The sequence below is a fragment of the Gopherus flavomarginatus genome, chromosome 11, assembly GCF_025201925.1.
Source record: "Gopherus flavomarginatus isolate rGopFla2 chromosome 11, rGopFla2.mat.asm, whole genome shotgun sequence".
NCBI lineage: Eukaryota > Metazoa > Chordata > Testudines > Testudinidae > Gopherus > Gopherus flavomarginatus.
The window spans coordinates 13,165,131-13,183,712 of record NC_066627.1 but is presented as its reverse complement, the minus strand read 5'-3'; the positions used below and the strand labels follow the sequence as shown (position 1 = coordinate 13,183,712).

The 18,582-nt window shown below is 45.5% G+C and overlaps 1 protein-coding gene across 1 annotated transcript; it reads right to left on the bottom strand.

The window, feature by feature from the left end:
• Nucleotides 1-16,726: 16,726 nt before the first annotated feature.
• On the bottom strand, nt 16,727-17,692 carry LOC127030797 (olfactory receptor 1020-like). Its single transcript, XM_050917534.1, has one exon. It carries the CDS (start codon nt 17,690-17,692, stop codon nt 16,727-16,729), a length of 966 nt encoding a protein of 321 aa, XP_050773491.1.
• Nucleotides 17,693-18,582: the final 890 nt, after the last annotated feature.

Below are 18,582 nucleotides of genomic sequence, written 5' to 3'. Positions count from 1 at the left end.
ATGTTCTTTCCTTCCTGCCTTAATCATCTGTTTATCAGTGTTGCATGACATTACATATTCTGCATCACAGAGGTACCCCCATTTCAGTGCACAGTTATAGGGACCACCAGGTACATTTCTTTTTTATGTTCACTTTGATGCCTGGCTAAAATGCTCTGTTGGCCTGTGTGATGATATCCAAGACAACGTGAGACAGAAGCAGTCAGACAAGATAATCTAGAGGTCCCTTTTGTCCTTAAATGCTGTGATTCTCTGACAATATGAAATACATCAGTGATGTGTGACTGGAAGTGTTTGGGATGAAGCAAGCACAGATATGATAGATTTTTATCTTAAAAATAAACAAACGGAATTTCTAGCTGCCAAAAAGCCCCAGAGGAGTAGAAGAGATTATCTGCTGTTTTTTCAGAGACACAAACTACAGCGCCAACTCCTTATAGAAATGTTATTAGGCAACAGCTACAGGCCGTTTGCATCATCCTTGTTGCTCTACATGAAATGTCCATTCAGAGGCCTAGGGGCAAAAGGTTCTGCTCCCAAAGGTGAATTATTTGTGTCCTTTCTCTCCAGACACTTATTAAACATGTGGGGCTAATTTACAGCAACATCTGACTCCTACATCTCCCACTGCTGTCAATGAGACCTCAGCCCCTTTGCAAATCAAGCCAGCTCTGAACTGTGATGAATGGAAAATGATCAAGACCATGCCAAGTCCAGGAATGTCTCCTGCCCTGGCCACACCCACAAGTAGAAGGGGAACAGCTCAGCAAAACACATAGGGAAATGTTGCAGAAGCAAATAGTTACACTGTTGGAGTAATGAATTCCCTTGCTATTAATTAATCTTCCTCGCTGCTCTGAAGCTGAGGATTGGCTCTGACAACAGGGAAATACACTGTTCTGTGAGAACAAGAGAGTTTGAAGCTGCAGAAGCTGAAAAAGCAAAGTCTTTGACATTATTATGAACCATCGCTTGAGTATTCCCAAACCCTCACCCTCTGCTGCCCCTACTATACAGTACACAGTATAGCCGTCCCTTTTCCGCCATGTCTATCTGCTTCCTCTACTGCCCCTTTTACAGTATAGCCACCTCATCTCCACCCCTCACCCTCTGCTGTCCTTATTGGCCATGATACAGTATAGCTGCCCCTCCTCACCCCACTCTGTCCTGTCTCTAGTGACCATTATACAGCATAACCACCCCTTCCCCACTACTGTTGGGAGATAGATAGATAGATAGATAGATAGATAGATAGATAGATAGATATCCATGTAGTATGTTATATGCCTAGTGAGGATGAAGTGTGCTGGTTGTTGTCCCTGCCTGCAGGTATATGGGATCTTGGGGAGCAATTACCACACAGGTGGGGTGCAAAATAAACTTTATTAAGAAAATGCAAAAACAGGGAAAATTTAATAGTGAGGGGTATGGGGTTTGTTAAGGTAGGCAATTGGGGAGGGAGTTCTTTTAGTATAGTATAGGGGGTTTCAATAGTGGGGTACAATACAGTGGGGTACAATACAGTTGGTAACCAACTAACACTGAAGTATAAATGTAACAGGTAGCTAACAATTTCTAGGTAAAGGGTGTGTCACAGCAGCATATAACCAACTAACAGTTATGGGTAAAATGTGTTAAATAACCAACAACTCTAGGTAAAAATGTGTCACAGTGGTGTAAATATAAAATGTGAGGTGTGTGAGAGAGAAAAAGGGTAACCAATGGGGTTTTATGCTAGACTTCAGTAATACAATTGAGGTTTGGCAGCAGTAGGAGCGGGGTGAACACGTGGGGGAAGGGATTAAAAGAGAAAGAGAGAGAGAAAGGCAGTGGTAGAGGAATGAGGTTAGGGGATGGGGGAAGAGGAGCACGTGGTGGAGCAGAAACCAAAGATAGAGGCGCTACAGAGGGAGATTTAAACTCAGGGAGACACAGAGAGCAGACAGGCTGCAAGTTTAAACAGCAGAGAGACTGCAATGAGTGACTGGGGAGCTCGGGGGGGGGGATTGGGGCAGTGGGAAGACAAATTCAAATAGTAAAAACCTTATCTATCCCCTAACTTAATCAAACTTATATAAAATGACAAGCAGCTACAGAATACAACCAGGCAATGATTTTCTAAACTTATCTTAACCAACAATTAGGCAACACAACAAATATCACAGAAACTTACAAGCTCTACAATCTTAACAAACTATGACTTATTAAATTAAAAAAAAACAAGACCTATGGTGCACCTTATGCTATGGGGAGGTTACAGAGGGCAGAGTGGTATGTATCCAGGACCCAGCTCCCAAGGAAGCCAAGGGATGGTGGCTACAGTGGTGGATACAGCTGAAAGCATAGACTCATAGACTCATAGACTCATAGACTCATAGGTCAGAAGGGACCAATCTGATCATCTAGTCTGACCTCCTGCACAAGGCAGGCCACAGAACCCCACCCATCCAATTTTATACAACCCCTATCCCAGGATTGAGTTTTTGAAATCCTCAAAAATGGTTTGAAGACCTCAAGCTGCAGAGACACCACCAGCAAGCGACCCGTGCCCCACGCTGCAGGGGAAGGCGAAAAACCTCCAGGGCACCTGCCAATCCGCCCTGGAGGAAAATTCCTTCCCGACCCCAAATATGGCGATCAGCTAAACCCTGAGCATGTGGGCAAGAGTCACCAGCCAGCACCCAAGAAGGAGTTCTCCGCAGCAACTCAGTACCCATCGCATGCAACATCTCCCCGCAGACCATTGAGCAGACCTGTCTGGTGGTAGTTCAAGATCAATTGCCCAAATTAACGATCCTATCATAACATCCCCTCCATATACTTATCAAGCTTTGTCTTAAAGCCAGGAAAGTCTTTTGCCCCTACTACTTCCCTCGGAAGGCTATTCCAGAACTTCACTCCCCTAATGGTCAGAAACCTTCGTCTAATTTCAAGCCTAAACTTCCTAATATCCAGTTTATACCCATTCGTCCTCGTGGTTACATTAGTACTAAACTTAAATAATTCCTCTCCCTCCCTAACGTTAACCCCCTTGATATATTTATATAGGGCGAGCATATCCCCCCTCAGCCTTCTTTTGGCCAGGCTAAACAAGCCAAGCTCTTTGAGTCTCCTTTCATAAGGCAGTTTTTCCATTCCTCGGATCATCCTTGTAGCCCGTCTCTGAACCTGTTCCAGTTTGAATTCATCCTTCTTGACATGGGACACCAGAAGCAGAGAGCCCCAAGGCAAAGCCCACAGGAGCAGAGCTTAGCAGTGGCAAAGAGCCCTGTAGTTTAAGAGAGGTTTTAAGACACAGACCAAGGTTTAGCTTGAGTCTGTGTGCTGGGGAAACAGAGCCAGCAGCTAAAATAATAAAATAAAAGTATAGAAAGTTTTACAGAGGGATTCTTACCAGTCCCCAAGGCAGCAGCAAAGGCAGAAGCAGCAGCAACATCAGAAGAGGCAAGGAGGGTTCGGTACAGTCTCAATAATCAGGAGATCTCTCAGGTAGCAATTCGTTCTTCGTGGGGGGGGGCGTTCAAAAAACGGGGGTACGCTCAAAAATAAAACGAGAGCGGAGAAAGGACCCCCCAGAACCCCTGGCTGATCAGACCAGGCAGCAATGCAGGAACCTTTCTGAGGTGTGTTTCAAAAATGTCTGGTTTTAAAGGCAAACTTGGGCAGTTTCCCACCAGTAATCCTGATAGGCTCCCTCTGTCACAGGGGAGGGGGCACAGGGGAAAAACTGAAGGTAAGCCCAGAGACATGCCTGGACATAGTCCTGTGACTATGACTCATGCCCAGGATCTTAAAACCACAATAGGCCTTGCAGCTCTGGACATTGCCTACCCTACACCAAGCCCAGGTTCAACGAGGTGATAACAGGACTAACCCTTTGAAAAGGGCAGTGGTCTCACTTAGCATGCAGCACAAGTGGCCATCCCTTTGAGAAGGGCAATGGCTCTTGTTAAACAACTTAAGGGGCCCTCCCTTTGAGAAGGGCAGTGGCCCTGGTAAACAACTTAACAGCCAGGGAAGGGCGGCCACAGGAGAACAGAAAACAAAATGGAGTCTGGGGAAACAAAATGGAATAGGGGAATAGCTGTAACGGACAGTTGTGTGTTGCATATTGACAACCAAAGCAAGAATTTGAGGTTTTCTGTGGTCAAGAGGTGTTTGCATTAAAAAAAAAACAAAAAAAAAAAAAACAAAAAAAACTTTGTTATGAGAAAGATGGAAAAATGCCAGATTAAGAAATAGCACTGGGGGCATTGCCATGACAATGTACCTGTTGCAATGTATCTGCTGCAGTTGTAAATAAGATCTGGGGAAAGAGGAACATCTCAGGCCTGGGACTATTTCTAAACATCTTGAATTTTGGCAATTGGACCAGAACTGTCTTTTGAAATTGCCGAGACAACTGATGACATGATGGGGTGGATTATTAAAGATATTCGATAGACTCACAATTTGAAGTTGTTTGTGGATCCAGAGCCCTTTTTAGATTAAGATGTGGTAATGCTGGCTCCCTGCACCTTGTGATCAGACTGAACATCAACTGGCCATCGGGACTTCAGTTCTACCTTCAGACTCTGGTGTAGTATGCTTGGGTTATGAATATGAACTGAATAGTTTATTTTGTAAGCAATAAAGAGTATTTGTGGATTATATACCAACACTGTGTCTGGTATCTGCCTGCTCCCCTATCTCATAGGGTGACTCCTGCTGCTAGTCTGACACCCTCACCTTCTGCTACCCATAGTACCTATTATACCGTATAGCCACCTCTTCCCCACTCCCACCCTCTGCTGCCCCAAGTGCCCATTATACAGTACAGCCGCCTCTTCCCACCCCCACCCTCTTCTGCCTCCTAGTGCTCATTATACAGTATAGCCCCCACTTCAAATTTTTTACCTGTGCAAGTGGCCCTTGTTAAATAAGTCACTCCTTTCTCACTGCTGTGATACAATATAACGGTTAGTTTACTGTTATCCATCATTGGCTTCACTCTGCTGCCTATTGTTGATAAATTGTACAGTCAATTGCTTGACAGTAGAGTTTATTGCTAAAATCCAATCATAATATAGTACTGGGAAAACGTTCAATATGATACAAGTCTCCAGGAAGCCGTCTCGTTCAACATTGTTAAATTCAACTTGCACAGAAGCTGGGCTCCCAAATTTATACCTTTCAACTAGGAATAACTCTAGTTACAAAACTCTTTCATGGATTGAGAACTGGTTAAAAGACAGAGAACAAAGGTAGAAATAAATGGTAAATTTTCAGAATAGAAAACTAGTGGTGTTCAGCAAGGGTCAGTCTTAGGACCAATCCTATTCAATTTATTCATAAATGATCTAGAGAAAGAAGTAAACAGTGAGGTGGCAAAGTTTGCTGATGATACTAAACTGCCCAAGATAGTTAAGACCAAAGCAGACTGTGAAGAACTTCAAAAAGATCTCACAAAACTAAGTGATTGGGCAACAAAATGGCAAATGAAATTTAATGTGGATAAATGTAAAGTAATGCACATTGAAAAAAAATAACCCTAACTATACCTACAATGTGATGGAGGCTAATTTAGTTACAACAAATCAGGAGAAAGATCTTGGAGTCATCATGGACAGTTCTCTGAAGACATCCATGCAGTGTGCAGCGGCAGTCAAAAAAGCGAAGAGGATGTTAGGAATCATTAAAAAGGGATAGAGAATAAGATAGAGAATATATTATTACCCTTATATAAATCAATGGTACATCCACATCTTGAATACTGTATACAGATGTGGTCCCCTCATCTCAAAAAAGATATATTGGCATTAGAAAAGGTTCAGAGAAGGGCAACTACAATGATTAGGGGTTTGGAACAGGTCCCATATGAGGATAGATTAAAGAGGCTACTATTTTTCAGCTTGGAAAAGAGGAGACTAAGGGTGGATATGATAGAGGTATATGAAATCATGAGTGGTGTGGAGAAAGTCAATAAGGAAAAGTTATTTACTTGATCCCATAATATAAGAACTAGGGGTCACCAAATGAAATTAATTGGCAGCAAGTTTAAAACAAATAAAAGGAAGTTCTTCTTCACACAGCGCACAGTCAATCTGTGGAACTCCTTGCCTGAGTAGGTTGAAAGGCTAGGACTATAACAAGATTTTAAAAAGAACAGGATACATTCATGGAGGCTAAGTCCTTTAATCACTATTAGCCCAGATGGGAAAGGAATGGTGTCCCTAGCCTCTGTTTGTCAGAGGATGGAGATAGATGGCAGGAGAGAGATCAATGATCATTACATAAGAACATAAGAATGGCCATACTAGGTCAGACCAAAGGTCCATCTAGCCCAGTATCCTGTCTACCGACAGTGGCCGATGCCAGGTGTCCCAGAAAGAGTGAACTTAACAGGCAATGATCAAGTGATGTCTCTCCTGCCATCCATCTCCATCCTCTGACAAACAGAGGCTAGGGACTTTGGTCAGACCCAGTATGGCCATTCTTATGTCTTATGTCACAGAAATCCAGCCTGTCTGTTCATCCCTTAATTTCATTCCTTAACTTCTTGTTCTGAACCAGGACTTTCCATATCTTGCTTTTGGACACAGTATTCTACAGCCTGGTCCATGAAGGTTCCTTACAATTTGTACTAAGCTATTGAATTAATGTATCTTGACTTTTACAAGTTTCTTATCTGCTTATGTTAAATACTAAGTTATACTGTTGCTTGGTAGTGTGGGATGTTGGTTAGCATGAGTGCACAGAATACTAGGAAGAACATACACTAATTCAGCTTGTAGAACTGACAGGTATTCACATACTAGGGTGTATACTAACTTAACACATATGTGTTCGCTGACATACCACGGCTTGTTGCTCCAATAATTATTGTATGAGGGTCACACCTTTGCTAAATTAATTTACAAAGCAGAGATGAGAGCATTTATGTGGGATTTACCTTTTTTATCAAATTGTGTACATTGTTGGGAGTGTAGAGTGGGAAATGGCGTCATATGTCCATCCAATTTAGGCTTAATCAGTTTTACCTTTATTTAATACAATTTAAGACAGAATTAATCTTACTTATGTAAGCAGAGTCAGGATAAGCTCTACACTGACATCTGGTGGAAAAAATTTCAGAGAGTGTATTTGCATAGGCACGCCTACCCTATCCCAGACTGCCAAGCTGTGGGACTGCTTGGTGACAAATTGCTCACCCTCAGTTGGGTGGTACTGGCTAGACATGGGACATGGGTTCCAAAACCCAGAGAATTGAGAGAGGTTGGGGACAGATATTTGTGCCTGGTGGTGCAGTCTTCTTGTGGAGCCAGAAGCACCAGTTGCACCCCCTTCTCTCTCCACTGTGGACTGTCAGAGTTGATTTTTTTATTCCTTTAAGAATTTAAATACATGTTACTGAGCTGAAATCACTTTGGTCTAATGGTGCACTAGCACTGGGGCTCCCCTACTATGAGCTGGAATCACTAAGAGCTGACAATCACTAAAAAGCTAAAATCACTGAGCTGAGAGCACTGAGTACGGTGCTAACTAGTGGGGAGCCCAAAGCTATACTGTGGAACAGAGCTGCTGGCGGAGTGGAGCAGTTTGTGGGGACGGCTGGAGTGGATCACGGGACAGCTGGTGGCAGCAGAGCAGCTGACAGAGCGGAGTAGCTATGGGATGGGTGGAGCGGCCCACAGAGCGAGCGGAGCCGAGCAGTTTGCAGAGAGAACTGGAGCAGCTCATGGAGCAGAGCAGCTGGTGGAGTGGAGCAGTTTCTGAGGACGGCTGGAGGAGCAGCGTGGAGCGGCTGGTAAAGCGGAGCAGTTCGTGGAGAAGGCGGAAGCAGAACCCACAGAGAGGCAGGGCAGTTGGCCCCGGACCACGTAAGGTGCCCCTTTCTATCCAGGCTGGGAGGAGGGACCTCTACAGATAAACTCTTGAACTCTGGGGTGGCATTGACCAGAGACTTTTGGGTTGTTGGACTTTGGGGTGATTGGACTCAAAACCCTAAGGGGAAAAAGGACAGTGCCAAACGTACTTGGAGGTGGGTTTTTGTTTATGGTTTGTGTTATAACCCTGTTTGTGGTGTCTCTCCAATGGGATGCCACATTAATTCCTTCCTTTATTAAAAAGATTTTGCTACACTCAGACTCCGTGCTTGCGAGAGGGGAAGTATTGCCTCCTAGAGGCGCCCAGGGGGGTGTGGTATGTGAGTGTCCCAGGTCACTGGGTGGGGGCTCGAGCCGGTTATGCATTGTGTTACTGAAACGGAACCCCTGGATATTGAACCCGGCCCTTGTTGCTGCCAACTCAGAGGGGCAGAAGGGTTACATTTTTGGGGGCTCGTCCGGGATACCTGGCTCAGTACCCCTCGCAAGCACCTGTTGAGTGTTCCACTGTAATGGGAAATAATTGTGTTTATATTTTGAGGAAACTACTGTTTGTATAATGGCTAATATGTCGGGTTTGTTGGGCTCCAGTCCTGCAGCCTCTAGCTCAGGGGCGGCAGATTCAGCCTATGATTGGGCAAACGCACTGGGGCATATATTGGAAAAGATTGTGTTGGCCTATGCTACGTCGAACTCTTGTCGTAAGTTAAGGTTATTTGATGAGGAAGAGGAGTTTGAACTCTGGTCGGAGCATACTACTGAAATGCTGCGGGAGTGGGCCGTTCCCGATGTAGAAAAGCGACGATATCTAATAGAGAGCCTTAGTGGCCCAGCATTAGATGTAATTCGCACCCTGAAGCTCATTGACCCTGAGGTCAGTGTGAAGGACTGCCTAGAGGCCCTTGATAATACCTTTGGGAGCGTAGAGGGCCCTGAGGACAGTTACTGTAAATTCATTAATTCCCAACAGCAAAGGGGTGAGAAAATTTCAGCCTATATACAGAGGCTGGAGAGACTACTTCAGAGAGCTGTTATGAGGGGAACAGTGACTGCTGAGCAGATGGATCAGACCAGACTGGCTCAAGTTGTAAGAGGGACCCAGTATCAGAACTCGATCCTACTTCACCTCCGACTAAGAGAACGGCAGGAACATCCCCCAAGTTACTCCCAGCTGATAAAGGAGGTCAGGGAAGAAGAAGAAAGGCAGGCGGCCACCGAGTGTTGGGAAGCCCAAACATTGGAACCAGCCAGTACGACGCCACCGCCAATGGCCAGTGTACTGATGGTGAGCACCACAGAGGAACTTGCCAAACAAATGCAAGTCCTGACAGAACGGATAGCTGAGCTGCAAAGCATCATTGACCAAGCTAAGATTTCCAGGAATAAGGAGCCTCAGACTGTGACGATAGAGAAGTCAGTATCTAGAGTCACCGTCCCACCTCGCTGAATGGGGAAAGGACAATTCTTTTGCTACCAGTGTGGTCAGGATGGGCACAGTGCTGCTAACTGCCATAAGGAAGAGAACCCCTCTTTAGTGTATGAAAAGCTGAGGATTAGTTGGAAGAGATCCAGTAGCTGTCAGAAGGTCTGGGGACAGAGACCACCTAGGCCTAGAGGATTTGAAGTTTCCCCCAGAAGAGACCATCCAGCTGGGATCCCTGCAGGACTGGTAGGGCCTCGAGCAGAGGTCATGGTGAGGATTGAAGGGGCGGAGTGTAAAACCGTGCTTGACACTGGATCTCAGGTGACTATTATATTTCAGTCATTCTACCAGCAGATGCTTAGGCACCTGCCCATACAGCCACTGACTGGCATTGGTCTGTGTGGCCTCAGCATGGATGAATACCCCTATCAAGGGTATGTCATAGTGCACCTGGAATTCCCAGAGGAGGTTGCTGGGGTAAGGCAAGAGGTAGACACCGCTGCCTTAATATGCCCTGACCCGAAAGGGACCTCTGATGTGTCTGTGCTGATAGGGACCAACTCCAGCCTCTTTAAGATACTGGCTGATTACTGCAGACAGCAAGCAGGAGACCAATATTTGAACACCTTGGTGATACACACACACTGTGCCGCGGCTTACAGAAAAATTGAGGACACAAGAAAAGTGATGCCTGATCTGCCAGTAGGAGCACTGAGGTATGCGGGCCCGGTCCCTTTAGTGGTGCCTGCCATGTCAGAAAAGGAGGTGATTGTCAGGAGTACCTGCCTAAAAGGCAGTAAGGGAACATTAGCTGTGGTAGAGCAGCCAACCAAGGGAGGGCTCCCAGAAGGAGTGCTGGTTCTCAGTGGAGTCATAACCCTACCTGCTGAAGCCCAGGAGTAGGTGACGATACTGGTTGCTAATGAAACACGCCGTGATGTGTTTGTAAAACCAGGGCAGAAGATTGCAGACATCTTTGAGCCTGAAAGCGTTGTGAGACCCCAGTGTGAAGCTGAAGTTCCAATGATAGATCCTGCGAAGTTTGACTTCGGGGACTCACCGCTGTCTGAGGAGTGGAAGGATCGCCTGAGGAAGAAGCTTTGCGAGAGATCCAAGGTGTTCTCACTACATGAGTGGGACGTGGGATGTGCAAAGGGAGTGGAACACCATATCAGGCTACAAGATCCCCGACCCTTCAGGGAGAGGTCTAGGAGGATTGCCCTCTCTGAGATGGAAGACGTGCGCCATCATCTTCAAGAGCTGATCGCGAATGGTATCATCACAGAGTCACATAGCCCCTATGCCTCACCCATTGTGGTCATTGGTAAGAAGAGTGGAAAAATCCGGATGTGTATTGACTACCGCACCCTAAACAGGTGCACTACAGTTGATCAATACACCATGCCTCGAGTACAAGATGCCTTGGACTGTTTGCTGGGTAGTCAGTGGTTCTCTGTGTTGGATCTTCGGAGTGGATACTACCAGATCCCTCTGGGAGAAGAGGATAAGGAGAAGACAGCCTTCATCTGCCCGTTAGGGTTCTACCAGTTCGAACGCATGCCACAAGGGATTTCTGGGGCCCCTGCCACATTTCAACGACTTATGGAAAAAGTCATGGGAGACATGAATTTACTGCAGGTGTTAGTTTACTTGGATGACCTGATTGAGTTTGGAAGAACCCTGGAGGAACATGAAGAAAGACTTCTTAAAGTGCTCGATAGGTTGGAGGCATACGGTTTGAAGCTTTCAATCGATAAATGCCAGTTCTGCCAAACCTCAGTGAAGTATGTAGGTCACATCGTGTCCCAAGAGGGTGTGAGTACTGACCCCGATAAAATAGAAGCACTCACTACCTGGCCACGTCCCAGTAACTACAGAGAACTCAAGACGTTTCTTGGATTTAGTGGCTACTACCGCAGATTTGTGAAGAACTATGCTACGATTGTAAAACCTCTGAATGATCTTACCAGGGGATACCAGTCCAACAAGAACAAATCTAAGACCCAGAATAAGCGGAGGCCTCCAAAGCCTCCTTTGCAGAGACACTATGGCCCCTTCGAACCATTTGGGCCGCGGTGGGATGAAAGATGTGAGAGGGCTTTTCGGGAAATCATTACTTGCCTAACTCATGCTCCCATCCTAGTCTTTGCTGACCCAAGCAAACCGTTTATCCTGCATACTGATGCCAGTTTGGAGGGTCTGGGAGCAGTACTGTATCAGGAAGTGGAAGGCAAACGCAAACCGGTAGCCTTTGCCAGCCGAGGACTGTCTGACAGTGAAACTCGCTACCCCATCCACAAGCTGGAGTTCTTGGCCTTGAAATGGGCCATCACTGAGAAATTTCGAGACTACTTATACGGTGCTCAGTTCCAGGTGTGGACAGACAACAACCCACTGACCTATGTGTTAACAAGTGCTAAATTGGATGCTACAGGCCAGAGATGGGTGGCCGCCTTGGCTAGCTATGAGTTCAGCATTCAATACCGATCAGGGAGGAGCAATGTAGATGCAGATGCCTTGTCCAGACGTCCGCAGGCACCTGATGTCGCTGTGATACCCACGGATGGCGTGAGAGCTATCTGCAGTGTGAGTCGCCGAGAGCCGGAGGCCCCTGAGAGCCTTCATGGATGTGTTGCTGAAGCTTTGGGCCTGCCCCCTGAATGCGTGCCTTCTGCTTCAGTGAACTATATTGCTTTGGACCAATCTCCCTTGCCCATGCTCAATGCAGCTGACTGGCAGGAAGCCCAGCTGCAAGATGTTGACATTTGTGATACACTACTTGCCAAAAGAGAGGGGCGAGGCCCAGCTGCGGTTGTCCCACCTACCCCAGAGGGTAAACTACTATTGAGAGAATGGACCAAACTGAAACTGATTCAGGGAGTGCTACACCGCGTGACCACAGACCCTCTACAAAAGCAACGGAATCAACTAGTGCTGCCAAAAGAGTACAGAGCCCTGGCCATGAGGGCCCTGCATGATGACTTTGGACATTTAGGGATGGAGAGGACCCTGGAACTTATCCGCAGTAGGTTCTATTGGCCTCGGATGGCCGAAGACGTTCGCAGAAAATGTGACACCTGCGCTCGATGTGTTCAAAGGAAAACTCTGCCCACAAGGGCCGCATATCTGAAGAACATCACCAGCAACAAACCTCTGGAGCTGGTTTGCATTGATTTCTTGTCCTTAGAAGTAGACAAGAGGAATATTGGGAACATTCTAGTAGTGACCGACCATTATACGCGATATGCACAGGCATACCCCACACGTGATCAGAAGGCCACTACCGTCGCTCGAGTACTGTGGGAAAAATATTTCTCAGTTTATGGATTCCCAGCCCGGATACACTCAGATCAGGGACGAGATTTTGAGAGTCACCTTCTGAAGGAGGTGCTGAGGATAGCAGGTATTAAAAAGTCGAGGACAACGCCTTACCACCCACAAGGTGACCCTCAGCCAGGGAGGTTCAACCGAACCCTATTGGATATGTTAGGGACTTTGCGGCCAGAGCAGAAGGCAACCTGGAGCCAACATGTTGCATTTCTGGTGCACGCCTACAATGCCACAAAGAACGATGCTATGGGGGTCACCCCATATCTCTTGATGTTTGGGCGAGAACCAAGACTACCCATAGATTTGTGCTTTGGTGTATCAGAGGATGGCGATAGCTATGAAACCCATCAGCAATATGTATCCCGACTACGAGAAAAGCTACAGGATGCTTATCACTTAGCTATATCTGCAGCTCGGAAGAACGCAGACCGCAACAAACAGCGATATGATGCTAGGGTGCGTCTGCAAGAGCTCCAGCCAGGGGACAGAGTCCTGCTGCGAAATTTGGGTATTGCTGGCAAGCACAAGATAGCTGACAGATGGAAGGCAATACCTTACTTAGTGAAGGAAAAGCTAGGAGACCTGCCGGTCTACAAGATCAAACCTGAAGAGGGTCCAGGGCAGACCAAAACCGTGCATAGAAACCTTTTGCTTCCTGTGGGAGAATTGGTAGGCAGCCCTTATGAGATGGGCCACAACAGGGCAACCGGGCAGAACGAAGGTGCTGTACCAAAGCCGCCTTCCAACGTGGACAGCCGGCCTCCTGCAGCTAACCTACCCCTACTCAGCACATCTGACAGTGAGTCTGAGGAGGAAGACACAACCATGGTGTATCCTGGGATGAAGACAAGATTTCAGTCTCAATCTTCTGAATCAGAAGAGAGCACATCCTCTTCCGCCCTAAACCCTATGGCAGAAGTATTTAGGCCCATTCCTGACATCCCTGAGCCACTGGTGGGACCCCCGTGTAATGACTTACACAGACTATTGGACAGTGGTGACATACAGATGGAGGATGTCCAGAGCACCTGCGACCCTCCACTGTTAGAACTAGAAATGCAGGGGCCTATGCCAGTACCCGAGGGGAACTCACAGGAAACCTCCCCATCCGTCACTCAAGAGGATGTCCCCTCTACCATAGCAACAGAGATTCTCAATAGGCGAGACAGGGTAATAAGACCAGTGAAACGGTTAACTTACGATGCACCTGGGGTGATTAGTGAGGAGCCTATACATTTAGCACACAGGTTTGTGAAAGCTAAAGTGGGCTATCTAATGCCTTTTGGAGGGGACCAATAAGTGGTATAGTAGGGAATGTGATTTGTCGGGAAGACAAATTCTTGGCTGGGGGGAGGATGTAAGCAGAGTCAGGATAAGCTCTACACTGACATCTGGTGGAAAGAATTTCAGAGAGTGTATTTGCATAGGCACGCCTACCCTATCCCAGACTGCCAAGCTGTGGGACTGCTTGGTGACAAATTGCTCACCCTCAGTTCGGTGGTACTGGCTAGACATGGGACATGGGTTCCAAAACCCAGAGAATTGAGAGAGGTTGGGGACAGGTATTTGTGCCTGGTGGTGCAGTCTTCTTGTGGAGCCAGAAGCACCAGTTGCACCCCCTTCTCTCTCCACTGTGGACTGTCAGAGTTGATTTTTTTATTCCCTTAAGACTTTAAATACATGTTACTGAGCTGAAATCACTTTGGGCTAATGGTGCACTAGCACTGGGGCTCCCCTACTATGAGCTGGAATCACTAAGAGCTGACAATCACTAAAAAGCTAAAATCACTGAGCTGAGAGCACTGAGTACGGTGCTAACTAGTGGGGAGCCCAAAGCTATACTGTGGAACAGAGCTGCTGGCGGAGTGGAGCAGTTTGTGGGGACGGCTGGAGTGGATCACGGGACAGCTGGTGGCAGCAGAGCAGCTGACAGAGCGGAGTAGCTATGGGATGGGTGGAGCGGCCCACAGAGCGAGCGGAGCCGAGCAGTTTGCAGAGAGAACTGGAGCAGCTCATGGAGCAGAGCAGCTGGTGGAGCGGAGCAGTTTCTGAGGACGGCTGGAGGAGCAGCGTGGAGCGGCTGGTAAAGCGGAGCAGTTCGTGGAGAAGGCGGAAGCAGAACCCACGGAGAGGCAGGGCAGTTGGCCCCGGACCACGTAAGGTGCCCCTTTCTATCCAGGCTGGGAGGAGGGACCTCTACAGATAAACTCTCGAACTCTGGGGTGGCATTGACCAGAGACTTTTGGGTTGTTGGACTTTGGGGTGATTGGACTTAAAACCCTAAGGGGAAAAAGGACAGTGCCAAACGTACTTGGAGGTGGGTTTTTGTTTATGGTTTGTGTTATAACCCTGTTTGTGGTGTCTCTCCAATGGGATGCCACATTAATTCCTTCCTTTATTAAAAAGATTTTCCTACACTCAGACTCCGTGCTTGCGAGAGGGGAAGTATTGCCTCCTAGAGGCGCCCAGGGGGGTGTGGTATGTGAGTGTCCCAGGTCACTGGGTGGGGGCTCGAGCCGGTTATGCATTGTGTTACTGAAACGGAACCCCTGGATACTGAACCCGGCCCTTGTTGCTGCCAACTCAGAGGGGCAGAAGGGTTACACTTATAGTGTTTGGACATATATTTCTGTCTCACAGGTAATAACAGAGGAGACAGAATAGGTGAATGGGCACAAGTTAACACATTCCGGGGCATTGAAAAGTCGTTCCTTCCTCCATGACATCAGTCCTTCTCACCTACCTGGATCTCCTGTTCTCCAGTCCATTTTATATGCATTTTCTTATTTTATATGTATTTTACATATGTATTTTATACATCTTTTACGTATGTATTTTGTATATGTGCATACATATTTTACATGTATTTTCATATATTTGCACATTTTCTATGGCTTAATTTTCCTCCATTCTTAAGTCAACACATTATCCATTTAATTTTACATAACCTGAACATTATTTATGCACAAATATTAATCATCTAATGTCTACAATTTTCTTGCTGAATTTGTAGTTCCTGGGTCACGTTGCCCTGGGTCACTCTGCTTCTAAGTTTCCAAGAGAAAGAGATTTTTCTTTTGTTTCTCATTACATGTTCTTACTTCTTACTTACATCTTCCAACATGACAGGTTACTTATCTTGCCAACAACATCATTTTAAACAAATCAGCAAATTATATCTAAAAGATACAACAAAACATCACATACTGCCAGCCAGTGCATCTCAGAGTCTCAATGTATTTTAAACGTTGAATGAATGCATTATAGGGATGTTTAGTGAAAGAAGGCATATAGTCATGTAAATGCTGAACTAGGTATAGAGGTTTTTAATTTGGTGTTTATTATAGGTAGACAAGCAAACAGAATAGTATCTCTCATCATAAAAATATAGGAAGAAATTTTTATCATATAATTTTACAAAGATGTACCATATACACTGGCATTTGGTGCAATATTGTTATACATTGATATAATCACTTGTAGTTTATGAGTTTATCACACAGCTATTATTTTACATATGTAATATAAACTAGGTACAGTGCTTCTTTGACTCAGGAATCACAGGGTGAAACTCTCTGTCCTGTGTTAAGCAGAATGTCAGACTAGATGATCAAAATGATCCCTTATGACCTTTTAATCAATGAATCTATGATATACACAATGATCTGTTAGCATAGACTTCTGAACCTGTGCAAAATTCCATGGAAGTCAAAAGCCAGCTTCCAGAGTTGTTGTGTTGCTGGCTGCCACTTCCAGCAGCCCCCATTGGCCTGGAGCAGCGATTCACTGCCAGTGGGAGCCGCGATCTGTCGGACCTGCAGACGAGGCAGGTAAACACACTGGCCTGGCCCGTCAGGGGCTTTTCCTACACAGGTGGTGACCTCTGTTTGAGAAACCCTGCAGTACAGTCATTCTTACGTTCTTAGCAACATTTTTGATACTTTGCTTATCTATACATATGAGTTATTATGGAAATAATATTTTGGTCGTTTTGTGCATGTATGGTGAAATCAGCATTTCCCAACACAAATCTAACCCTTCCCAACACAGTAGCTGAGTGTGGGACTCAATAAACTTATCCCCATTTCATTTGAACCTAAAAGTTAATCTAGTAATTTTTTTGCCTCCTCATAAAGGTAAAAAATTTCCTGACAGATTTCCTCAGGGAAATGTTTACTTCTTTGTTTCTGAAACTATATATGAGGGGATTGACCAATGGGGTTAGAACGGTGTAGAAGACAGAGAAAATTTTCTTTAAATCTATTAGAGTGTTGATGGGTGGCACCATGTAAACAATTATCAGGGTGCCAAAGAATGTGGTAACCACAATGAGGTGGGAGGAGCAGATGGAAAATGCCTTTTGCTGCCTGGTGGTGGAAGAGATTCTCAGGATGGTGGTGATGATACAAACATAGGATGCCAGCATTAATAGAAATTGGGGTAGGGCATATATGGTAGAGAATGAGAAATCAGCTAGGGTGAGTAAGTCGGTATCACTGCAGGAGAGTTTGATCAGTGGGGTGAAATCACAAAAGAAATGGTCAATTTCCTTAGGACCACAGAACACTAACTGGAAAATGAAATAGACAATGATTCTGTTGTGGGCAAAGCTGCTTATCCAGTACCCTGCAGCCATCTGGATACAAGCCCTGGTGTTCATTATAGCTGCATAGCACAGTGGATTACATATGGCTAAATACCGATCATAAGACATTATGGTTAAGAGGAAACACTCGGTACCAGCCAGGCAACCAAAGAAGTAAAGCTGCATGATGCAGCTACTAACAGAAATGGTTCTGTCCTCAGCCCAGAGACTGGCCAGCAGCCTGGGCAGGATGGTGGAGCTGTAGCAGGTCTCCAAGCAGGACAAGTTCCCCAGGAAGAAGTACATGGGGGTGTGAAGGTGCCGATCAGTCACAACTAGCACAACAATGGTGAGGTTCCCAGCCATGGTCACAATGTAGATCACTAGAAACAGCAAGAAGAGAGGAAACTGCAGTTTCTGGAGATCCCCAAATTCCCGGAGGATGAATTCTGTGATGAGTGTTTGATTTCGCCATTCTGTATTTGTCATGGGATGTGTTTAATGAGAAATTTAAAGAAAGAAACAAGAAATCTAAGCATGTAATCATATATATATATACACACGGGCACAAAACACCATTATTACAAGAATATAACTGAGTCTGCTAAGTCAAGGTAGGAAATGTTCAAGGTCCAACTAAGGTTCGGCCCTCTGTTTGTATGCATCATGATACGGAGACTTTAATTCCTGATCACTCACCATTTTTCCAAGGGACTCTTTGTGAAATTTAGTTGTGGAGCTCTAGCAGGTTTCTAATAAGCATGTGAGAACTGCAATTTGTCAAAGGCTTATAGCTTTGCCAAATTTGGGCAGATTTTCATAAGGAAGGCAAAAGACACATTCCTGAATCAAAGCCACACCTTGCCAAATTTCAAATCATTGAGCCACAGCCTGTGGGCACCAGAACATCTCAACAAAAAGGTCATCAGAATAGTTTAACATGGGCAAAGCAATGTGCCTTTCTCTACCCTCGTTACTGAAAATGCATAAATCATTTTGGCTGAAAATTAAGAAACGAAAATTAAATACAGTTGAGGTTAGACACTTGACATTTAAAGTTTAGCAAAGTTATAAGCAAATGAAAACATGGTCTTAATAATGAGAAGCGTTAAGTCAGAGGTAGTGCTAGTGTCCTCAGCTATAGGGCAACGTACATTGTTGTACATTAGAGGTAAATCAGCAATAGATATCTCTGGATTCAGATTGGTTTTAAAAAGCTCACAACATAAAATAATTTAATAATTATGAATATGCCCCTATATGAGGAGATGACTATTTAGCTAGCTAGCTAGCTAGCTATCCTTTGAGAATCCCAGCCTTCCTGTGCTTAATATAGCCTTACATTAATTTACTTTGGTCCTGGTGCATCTCCATTGAAA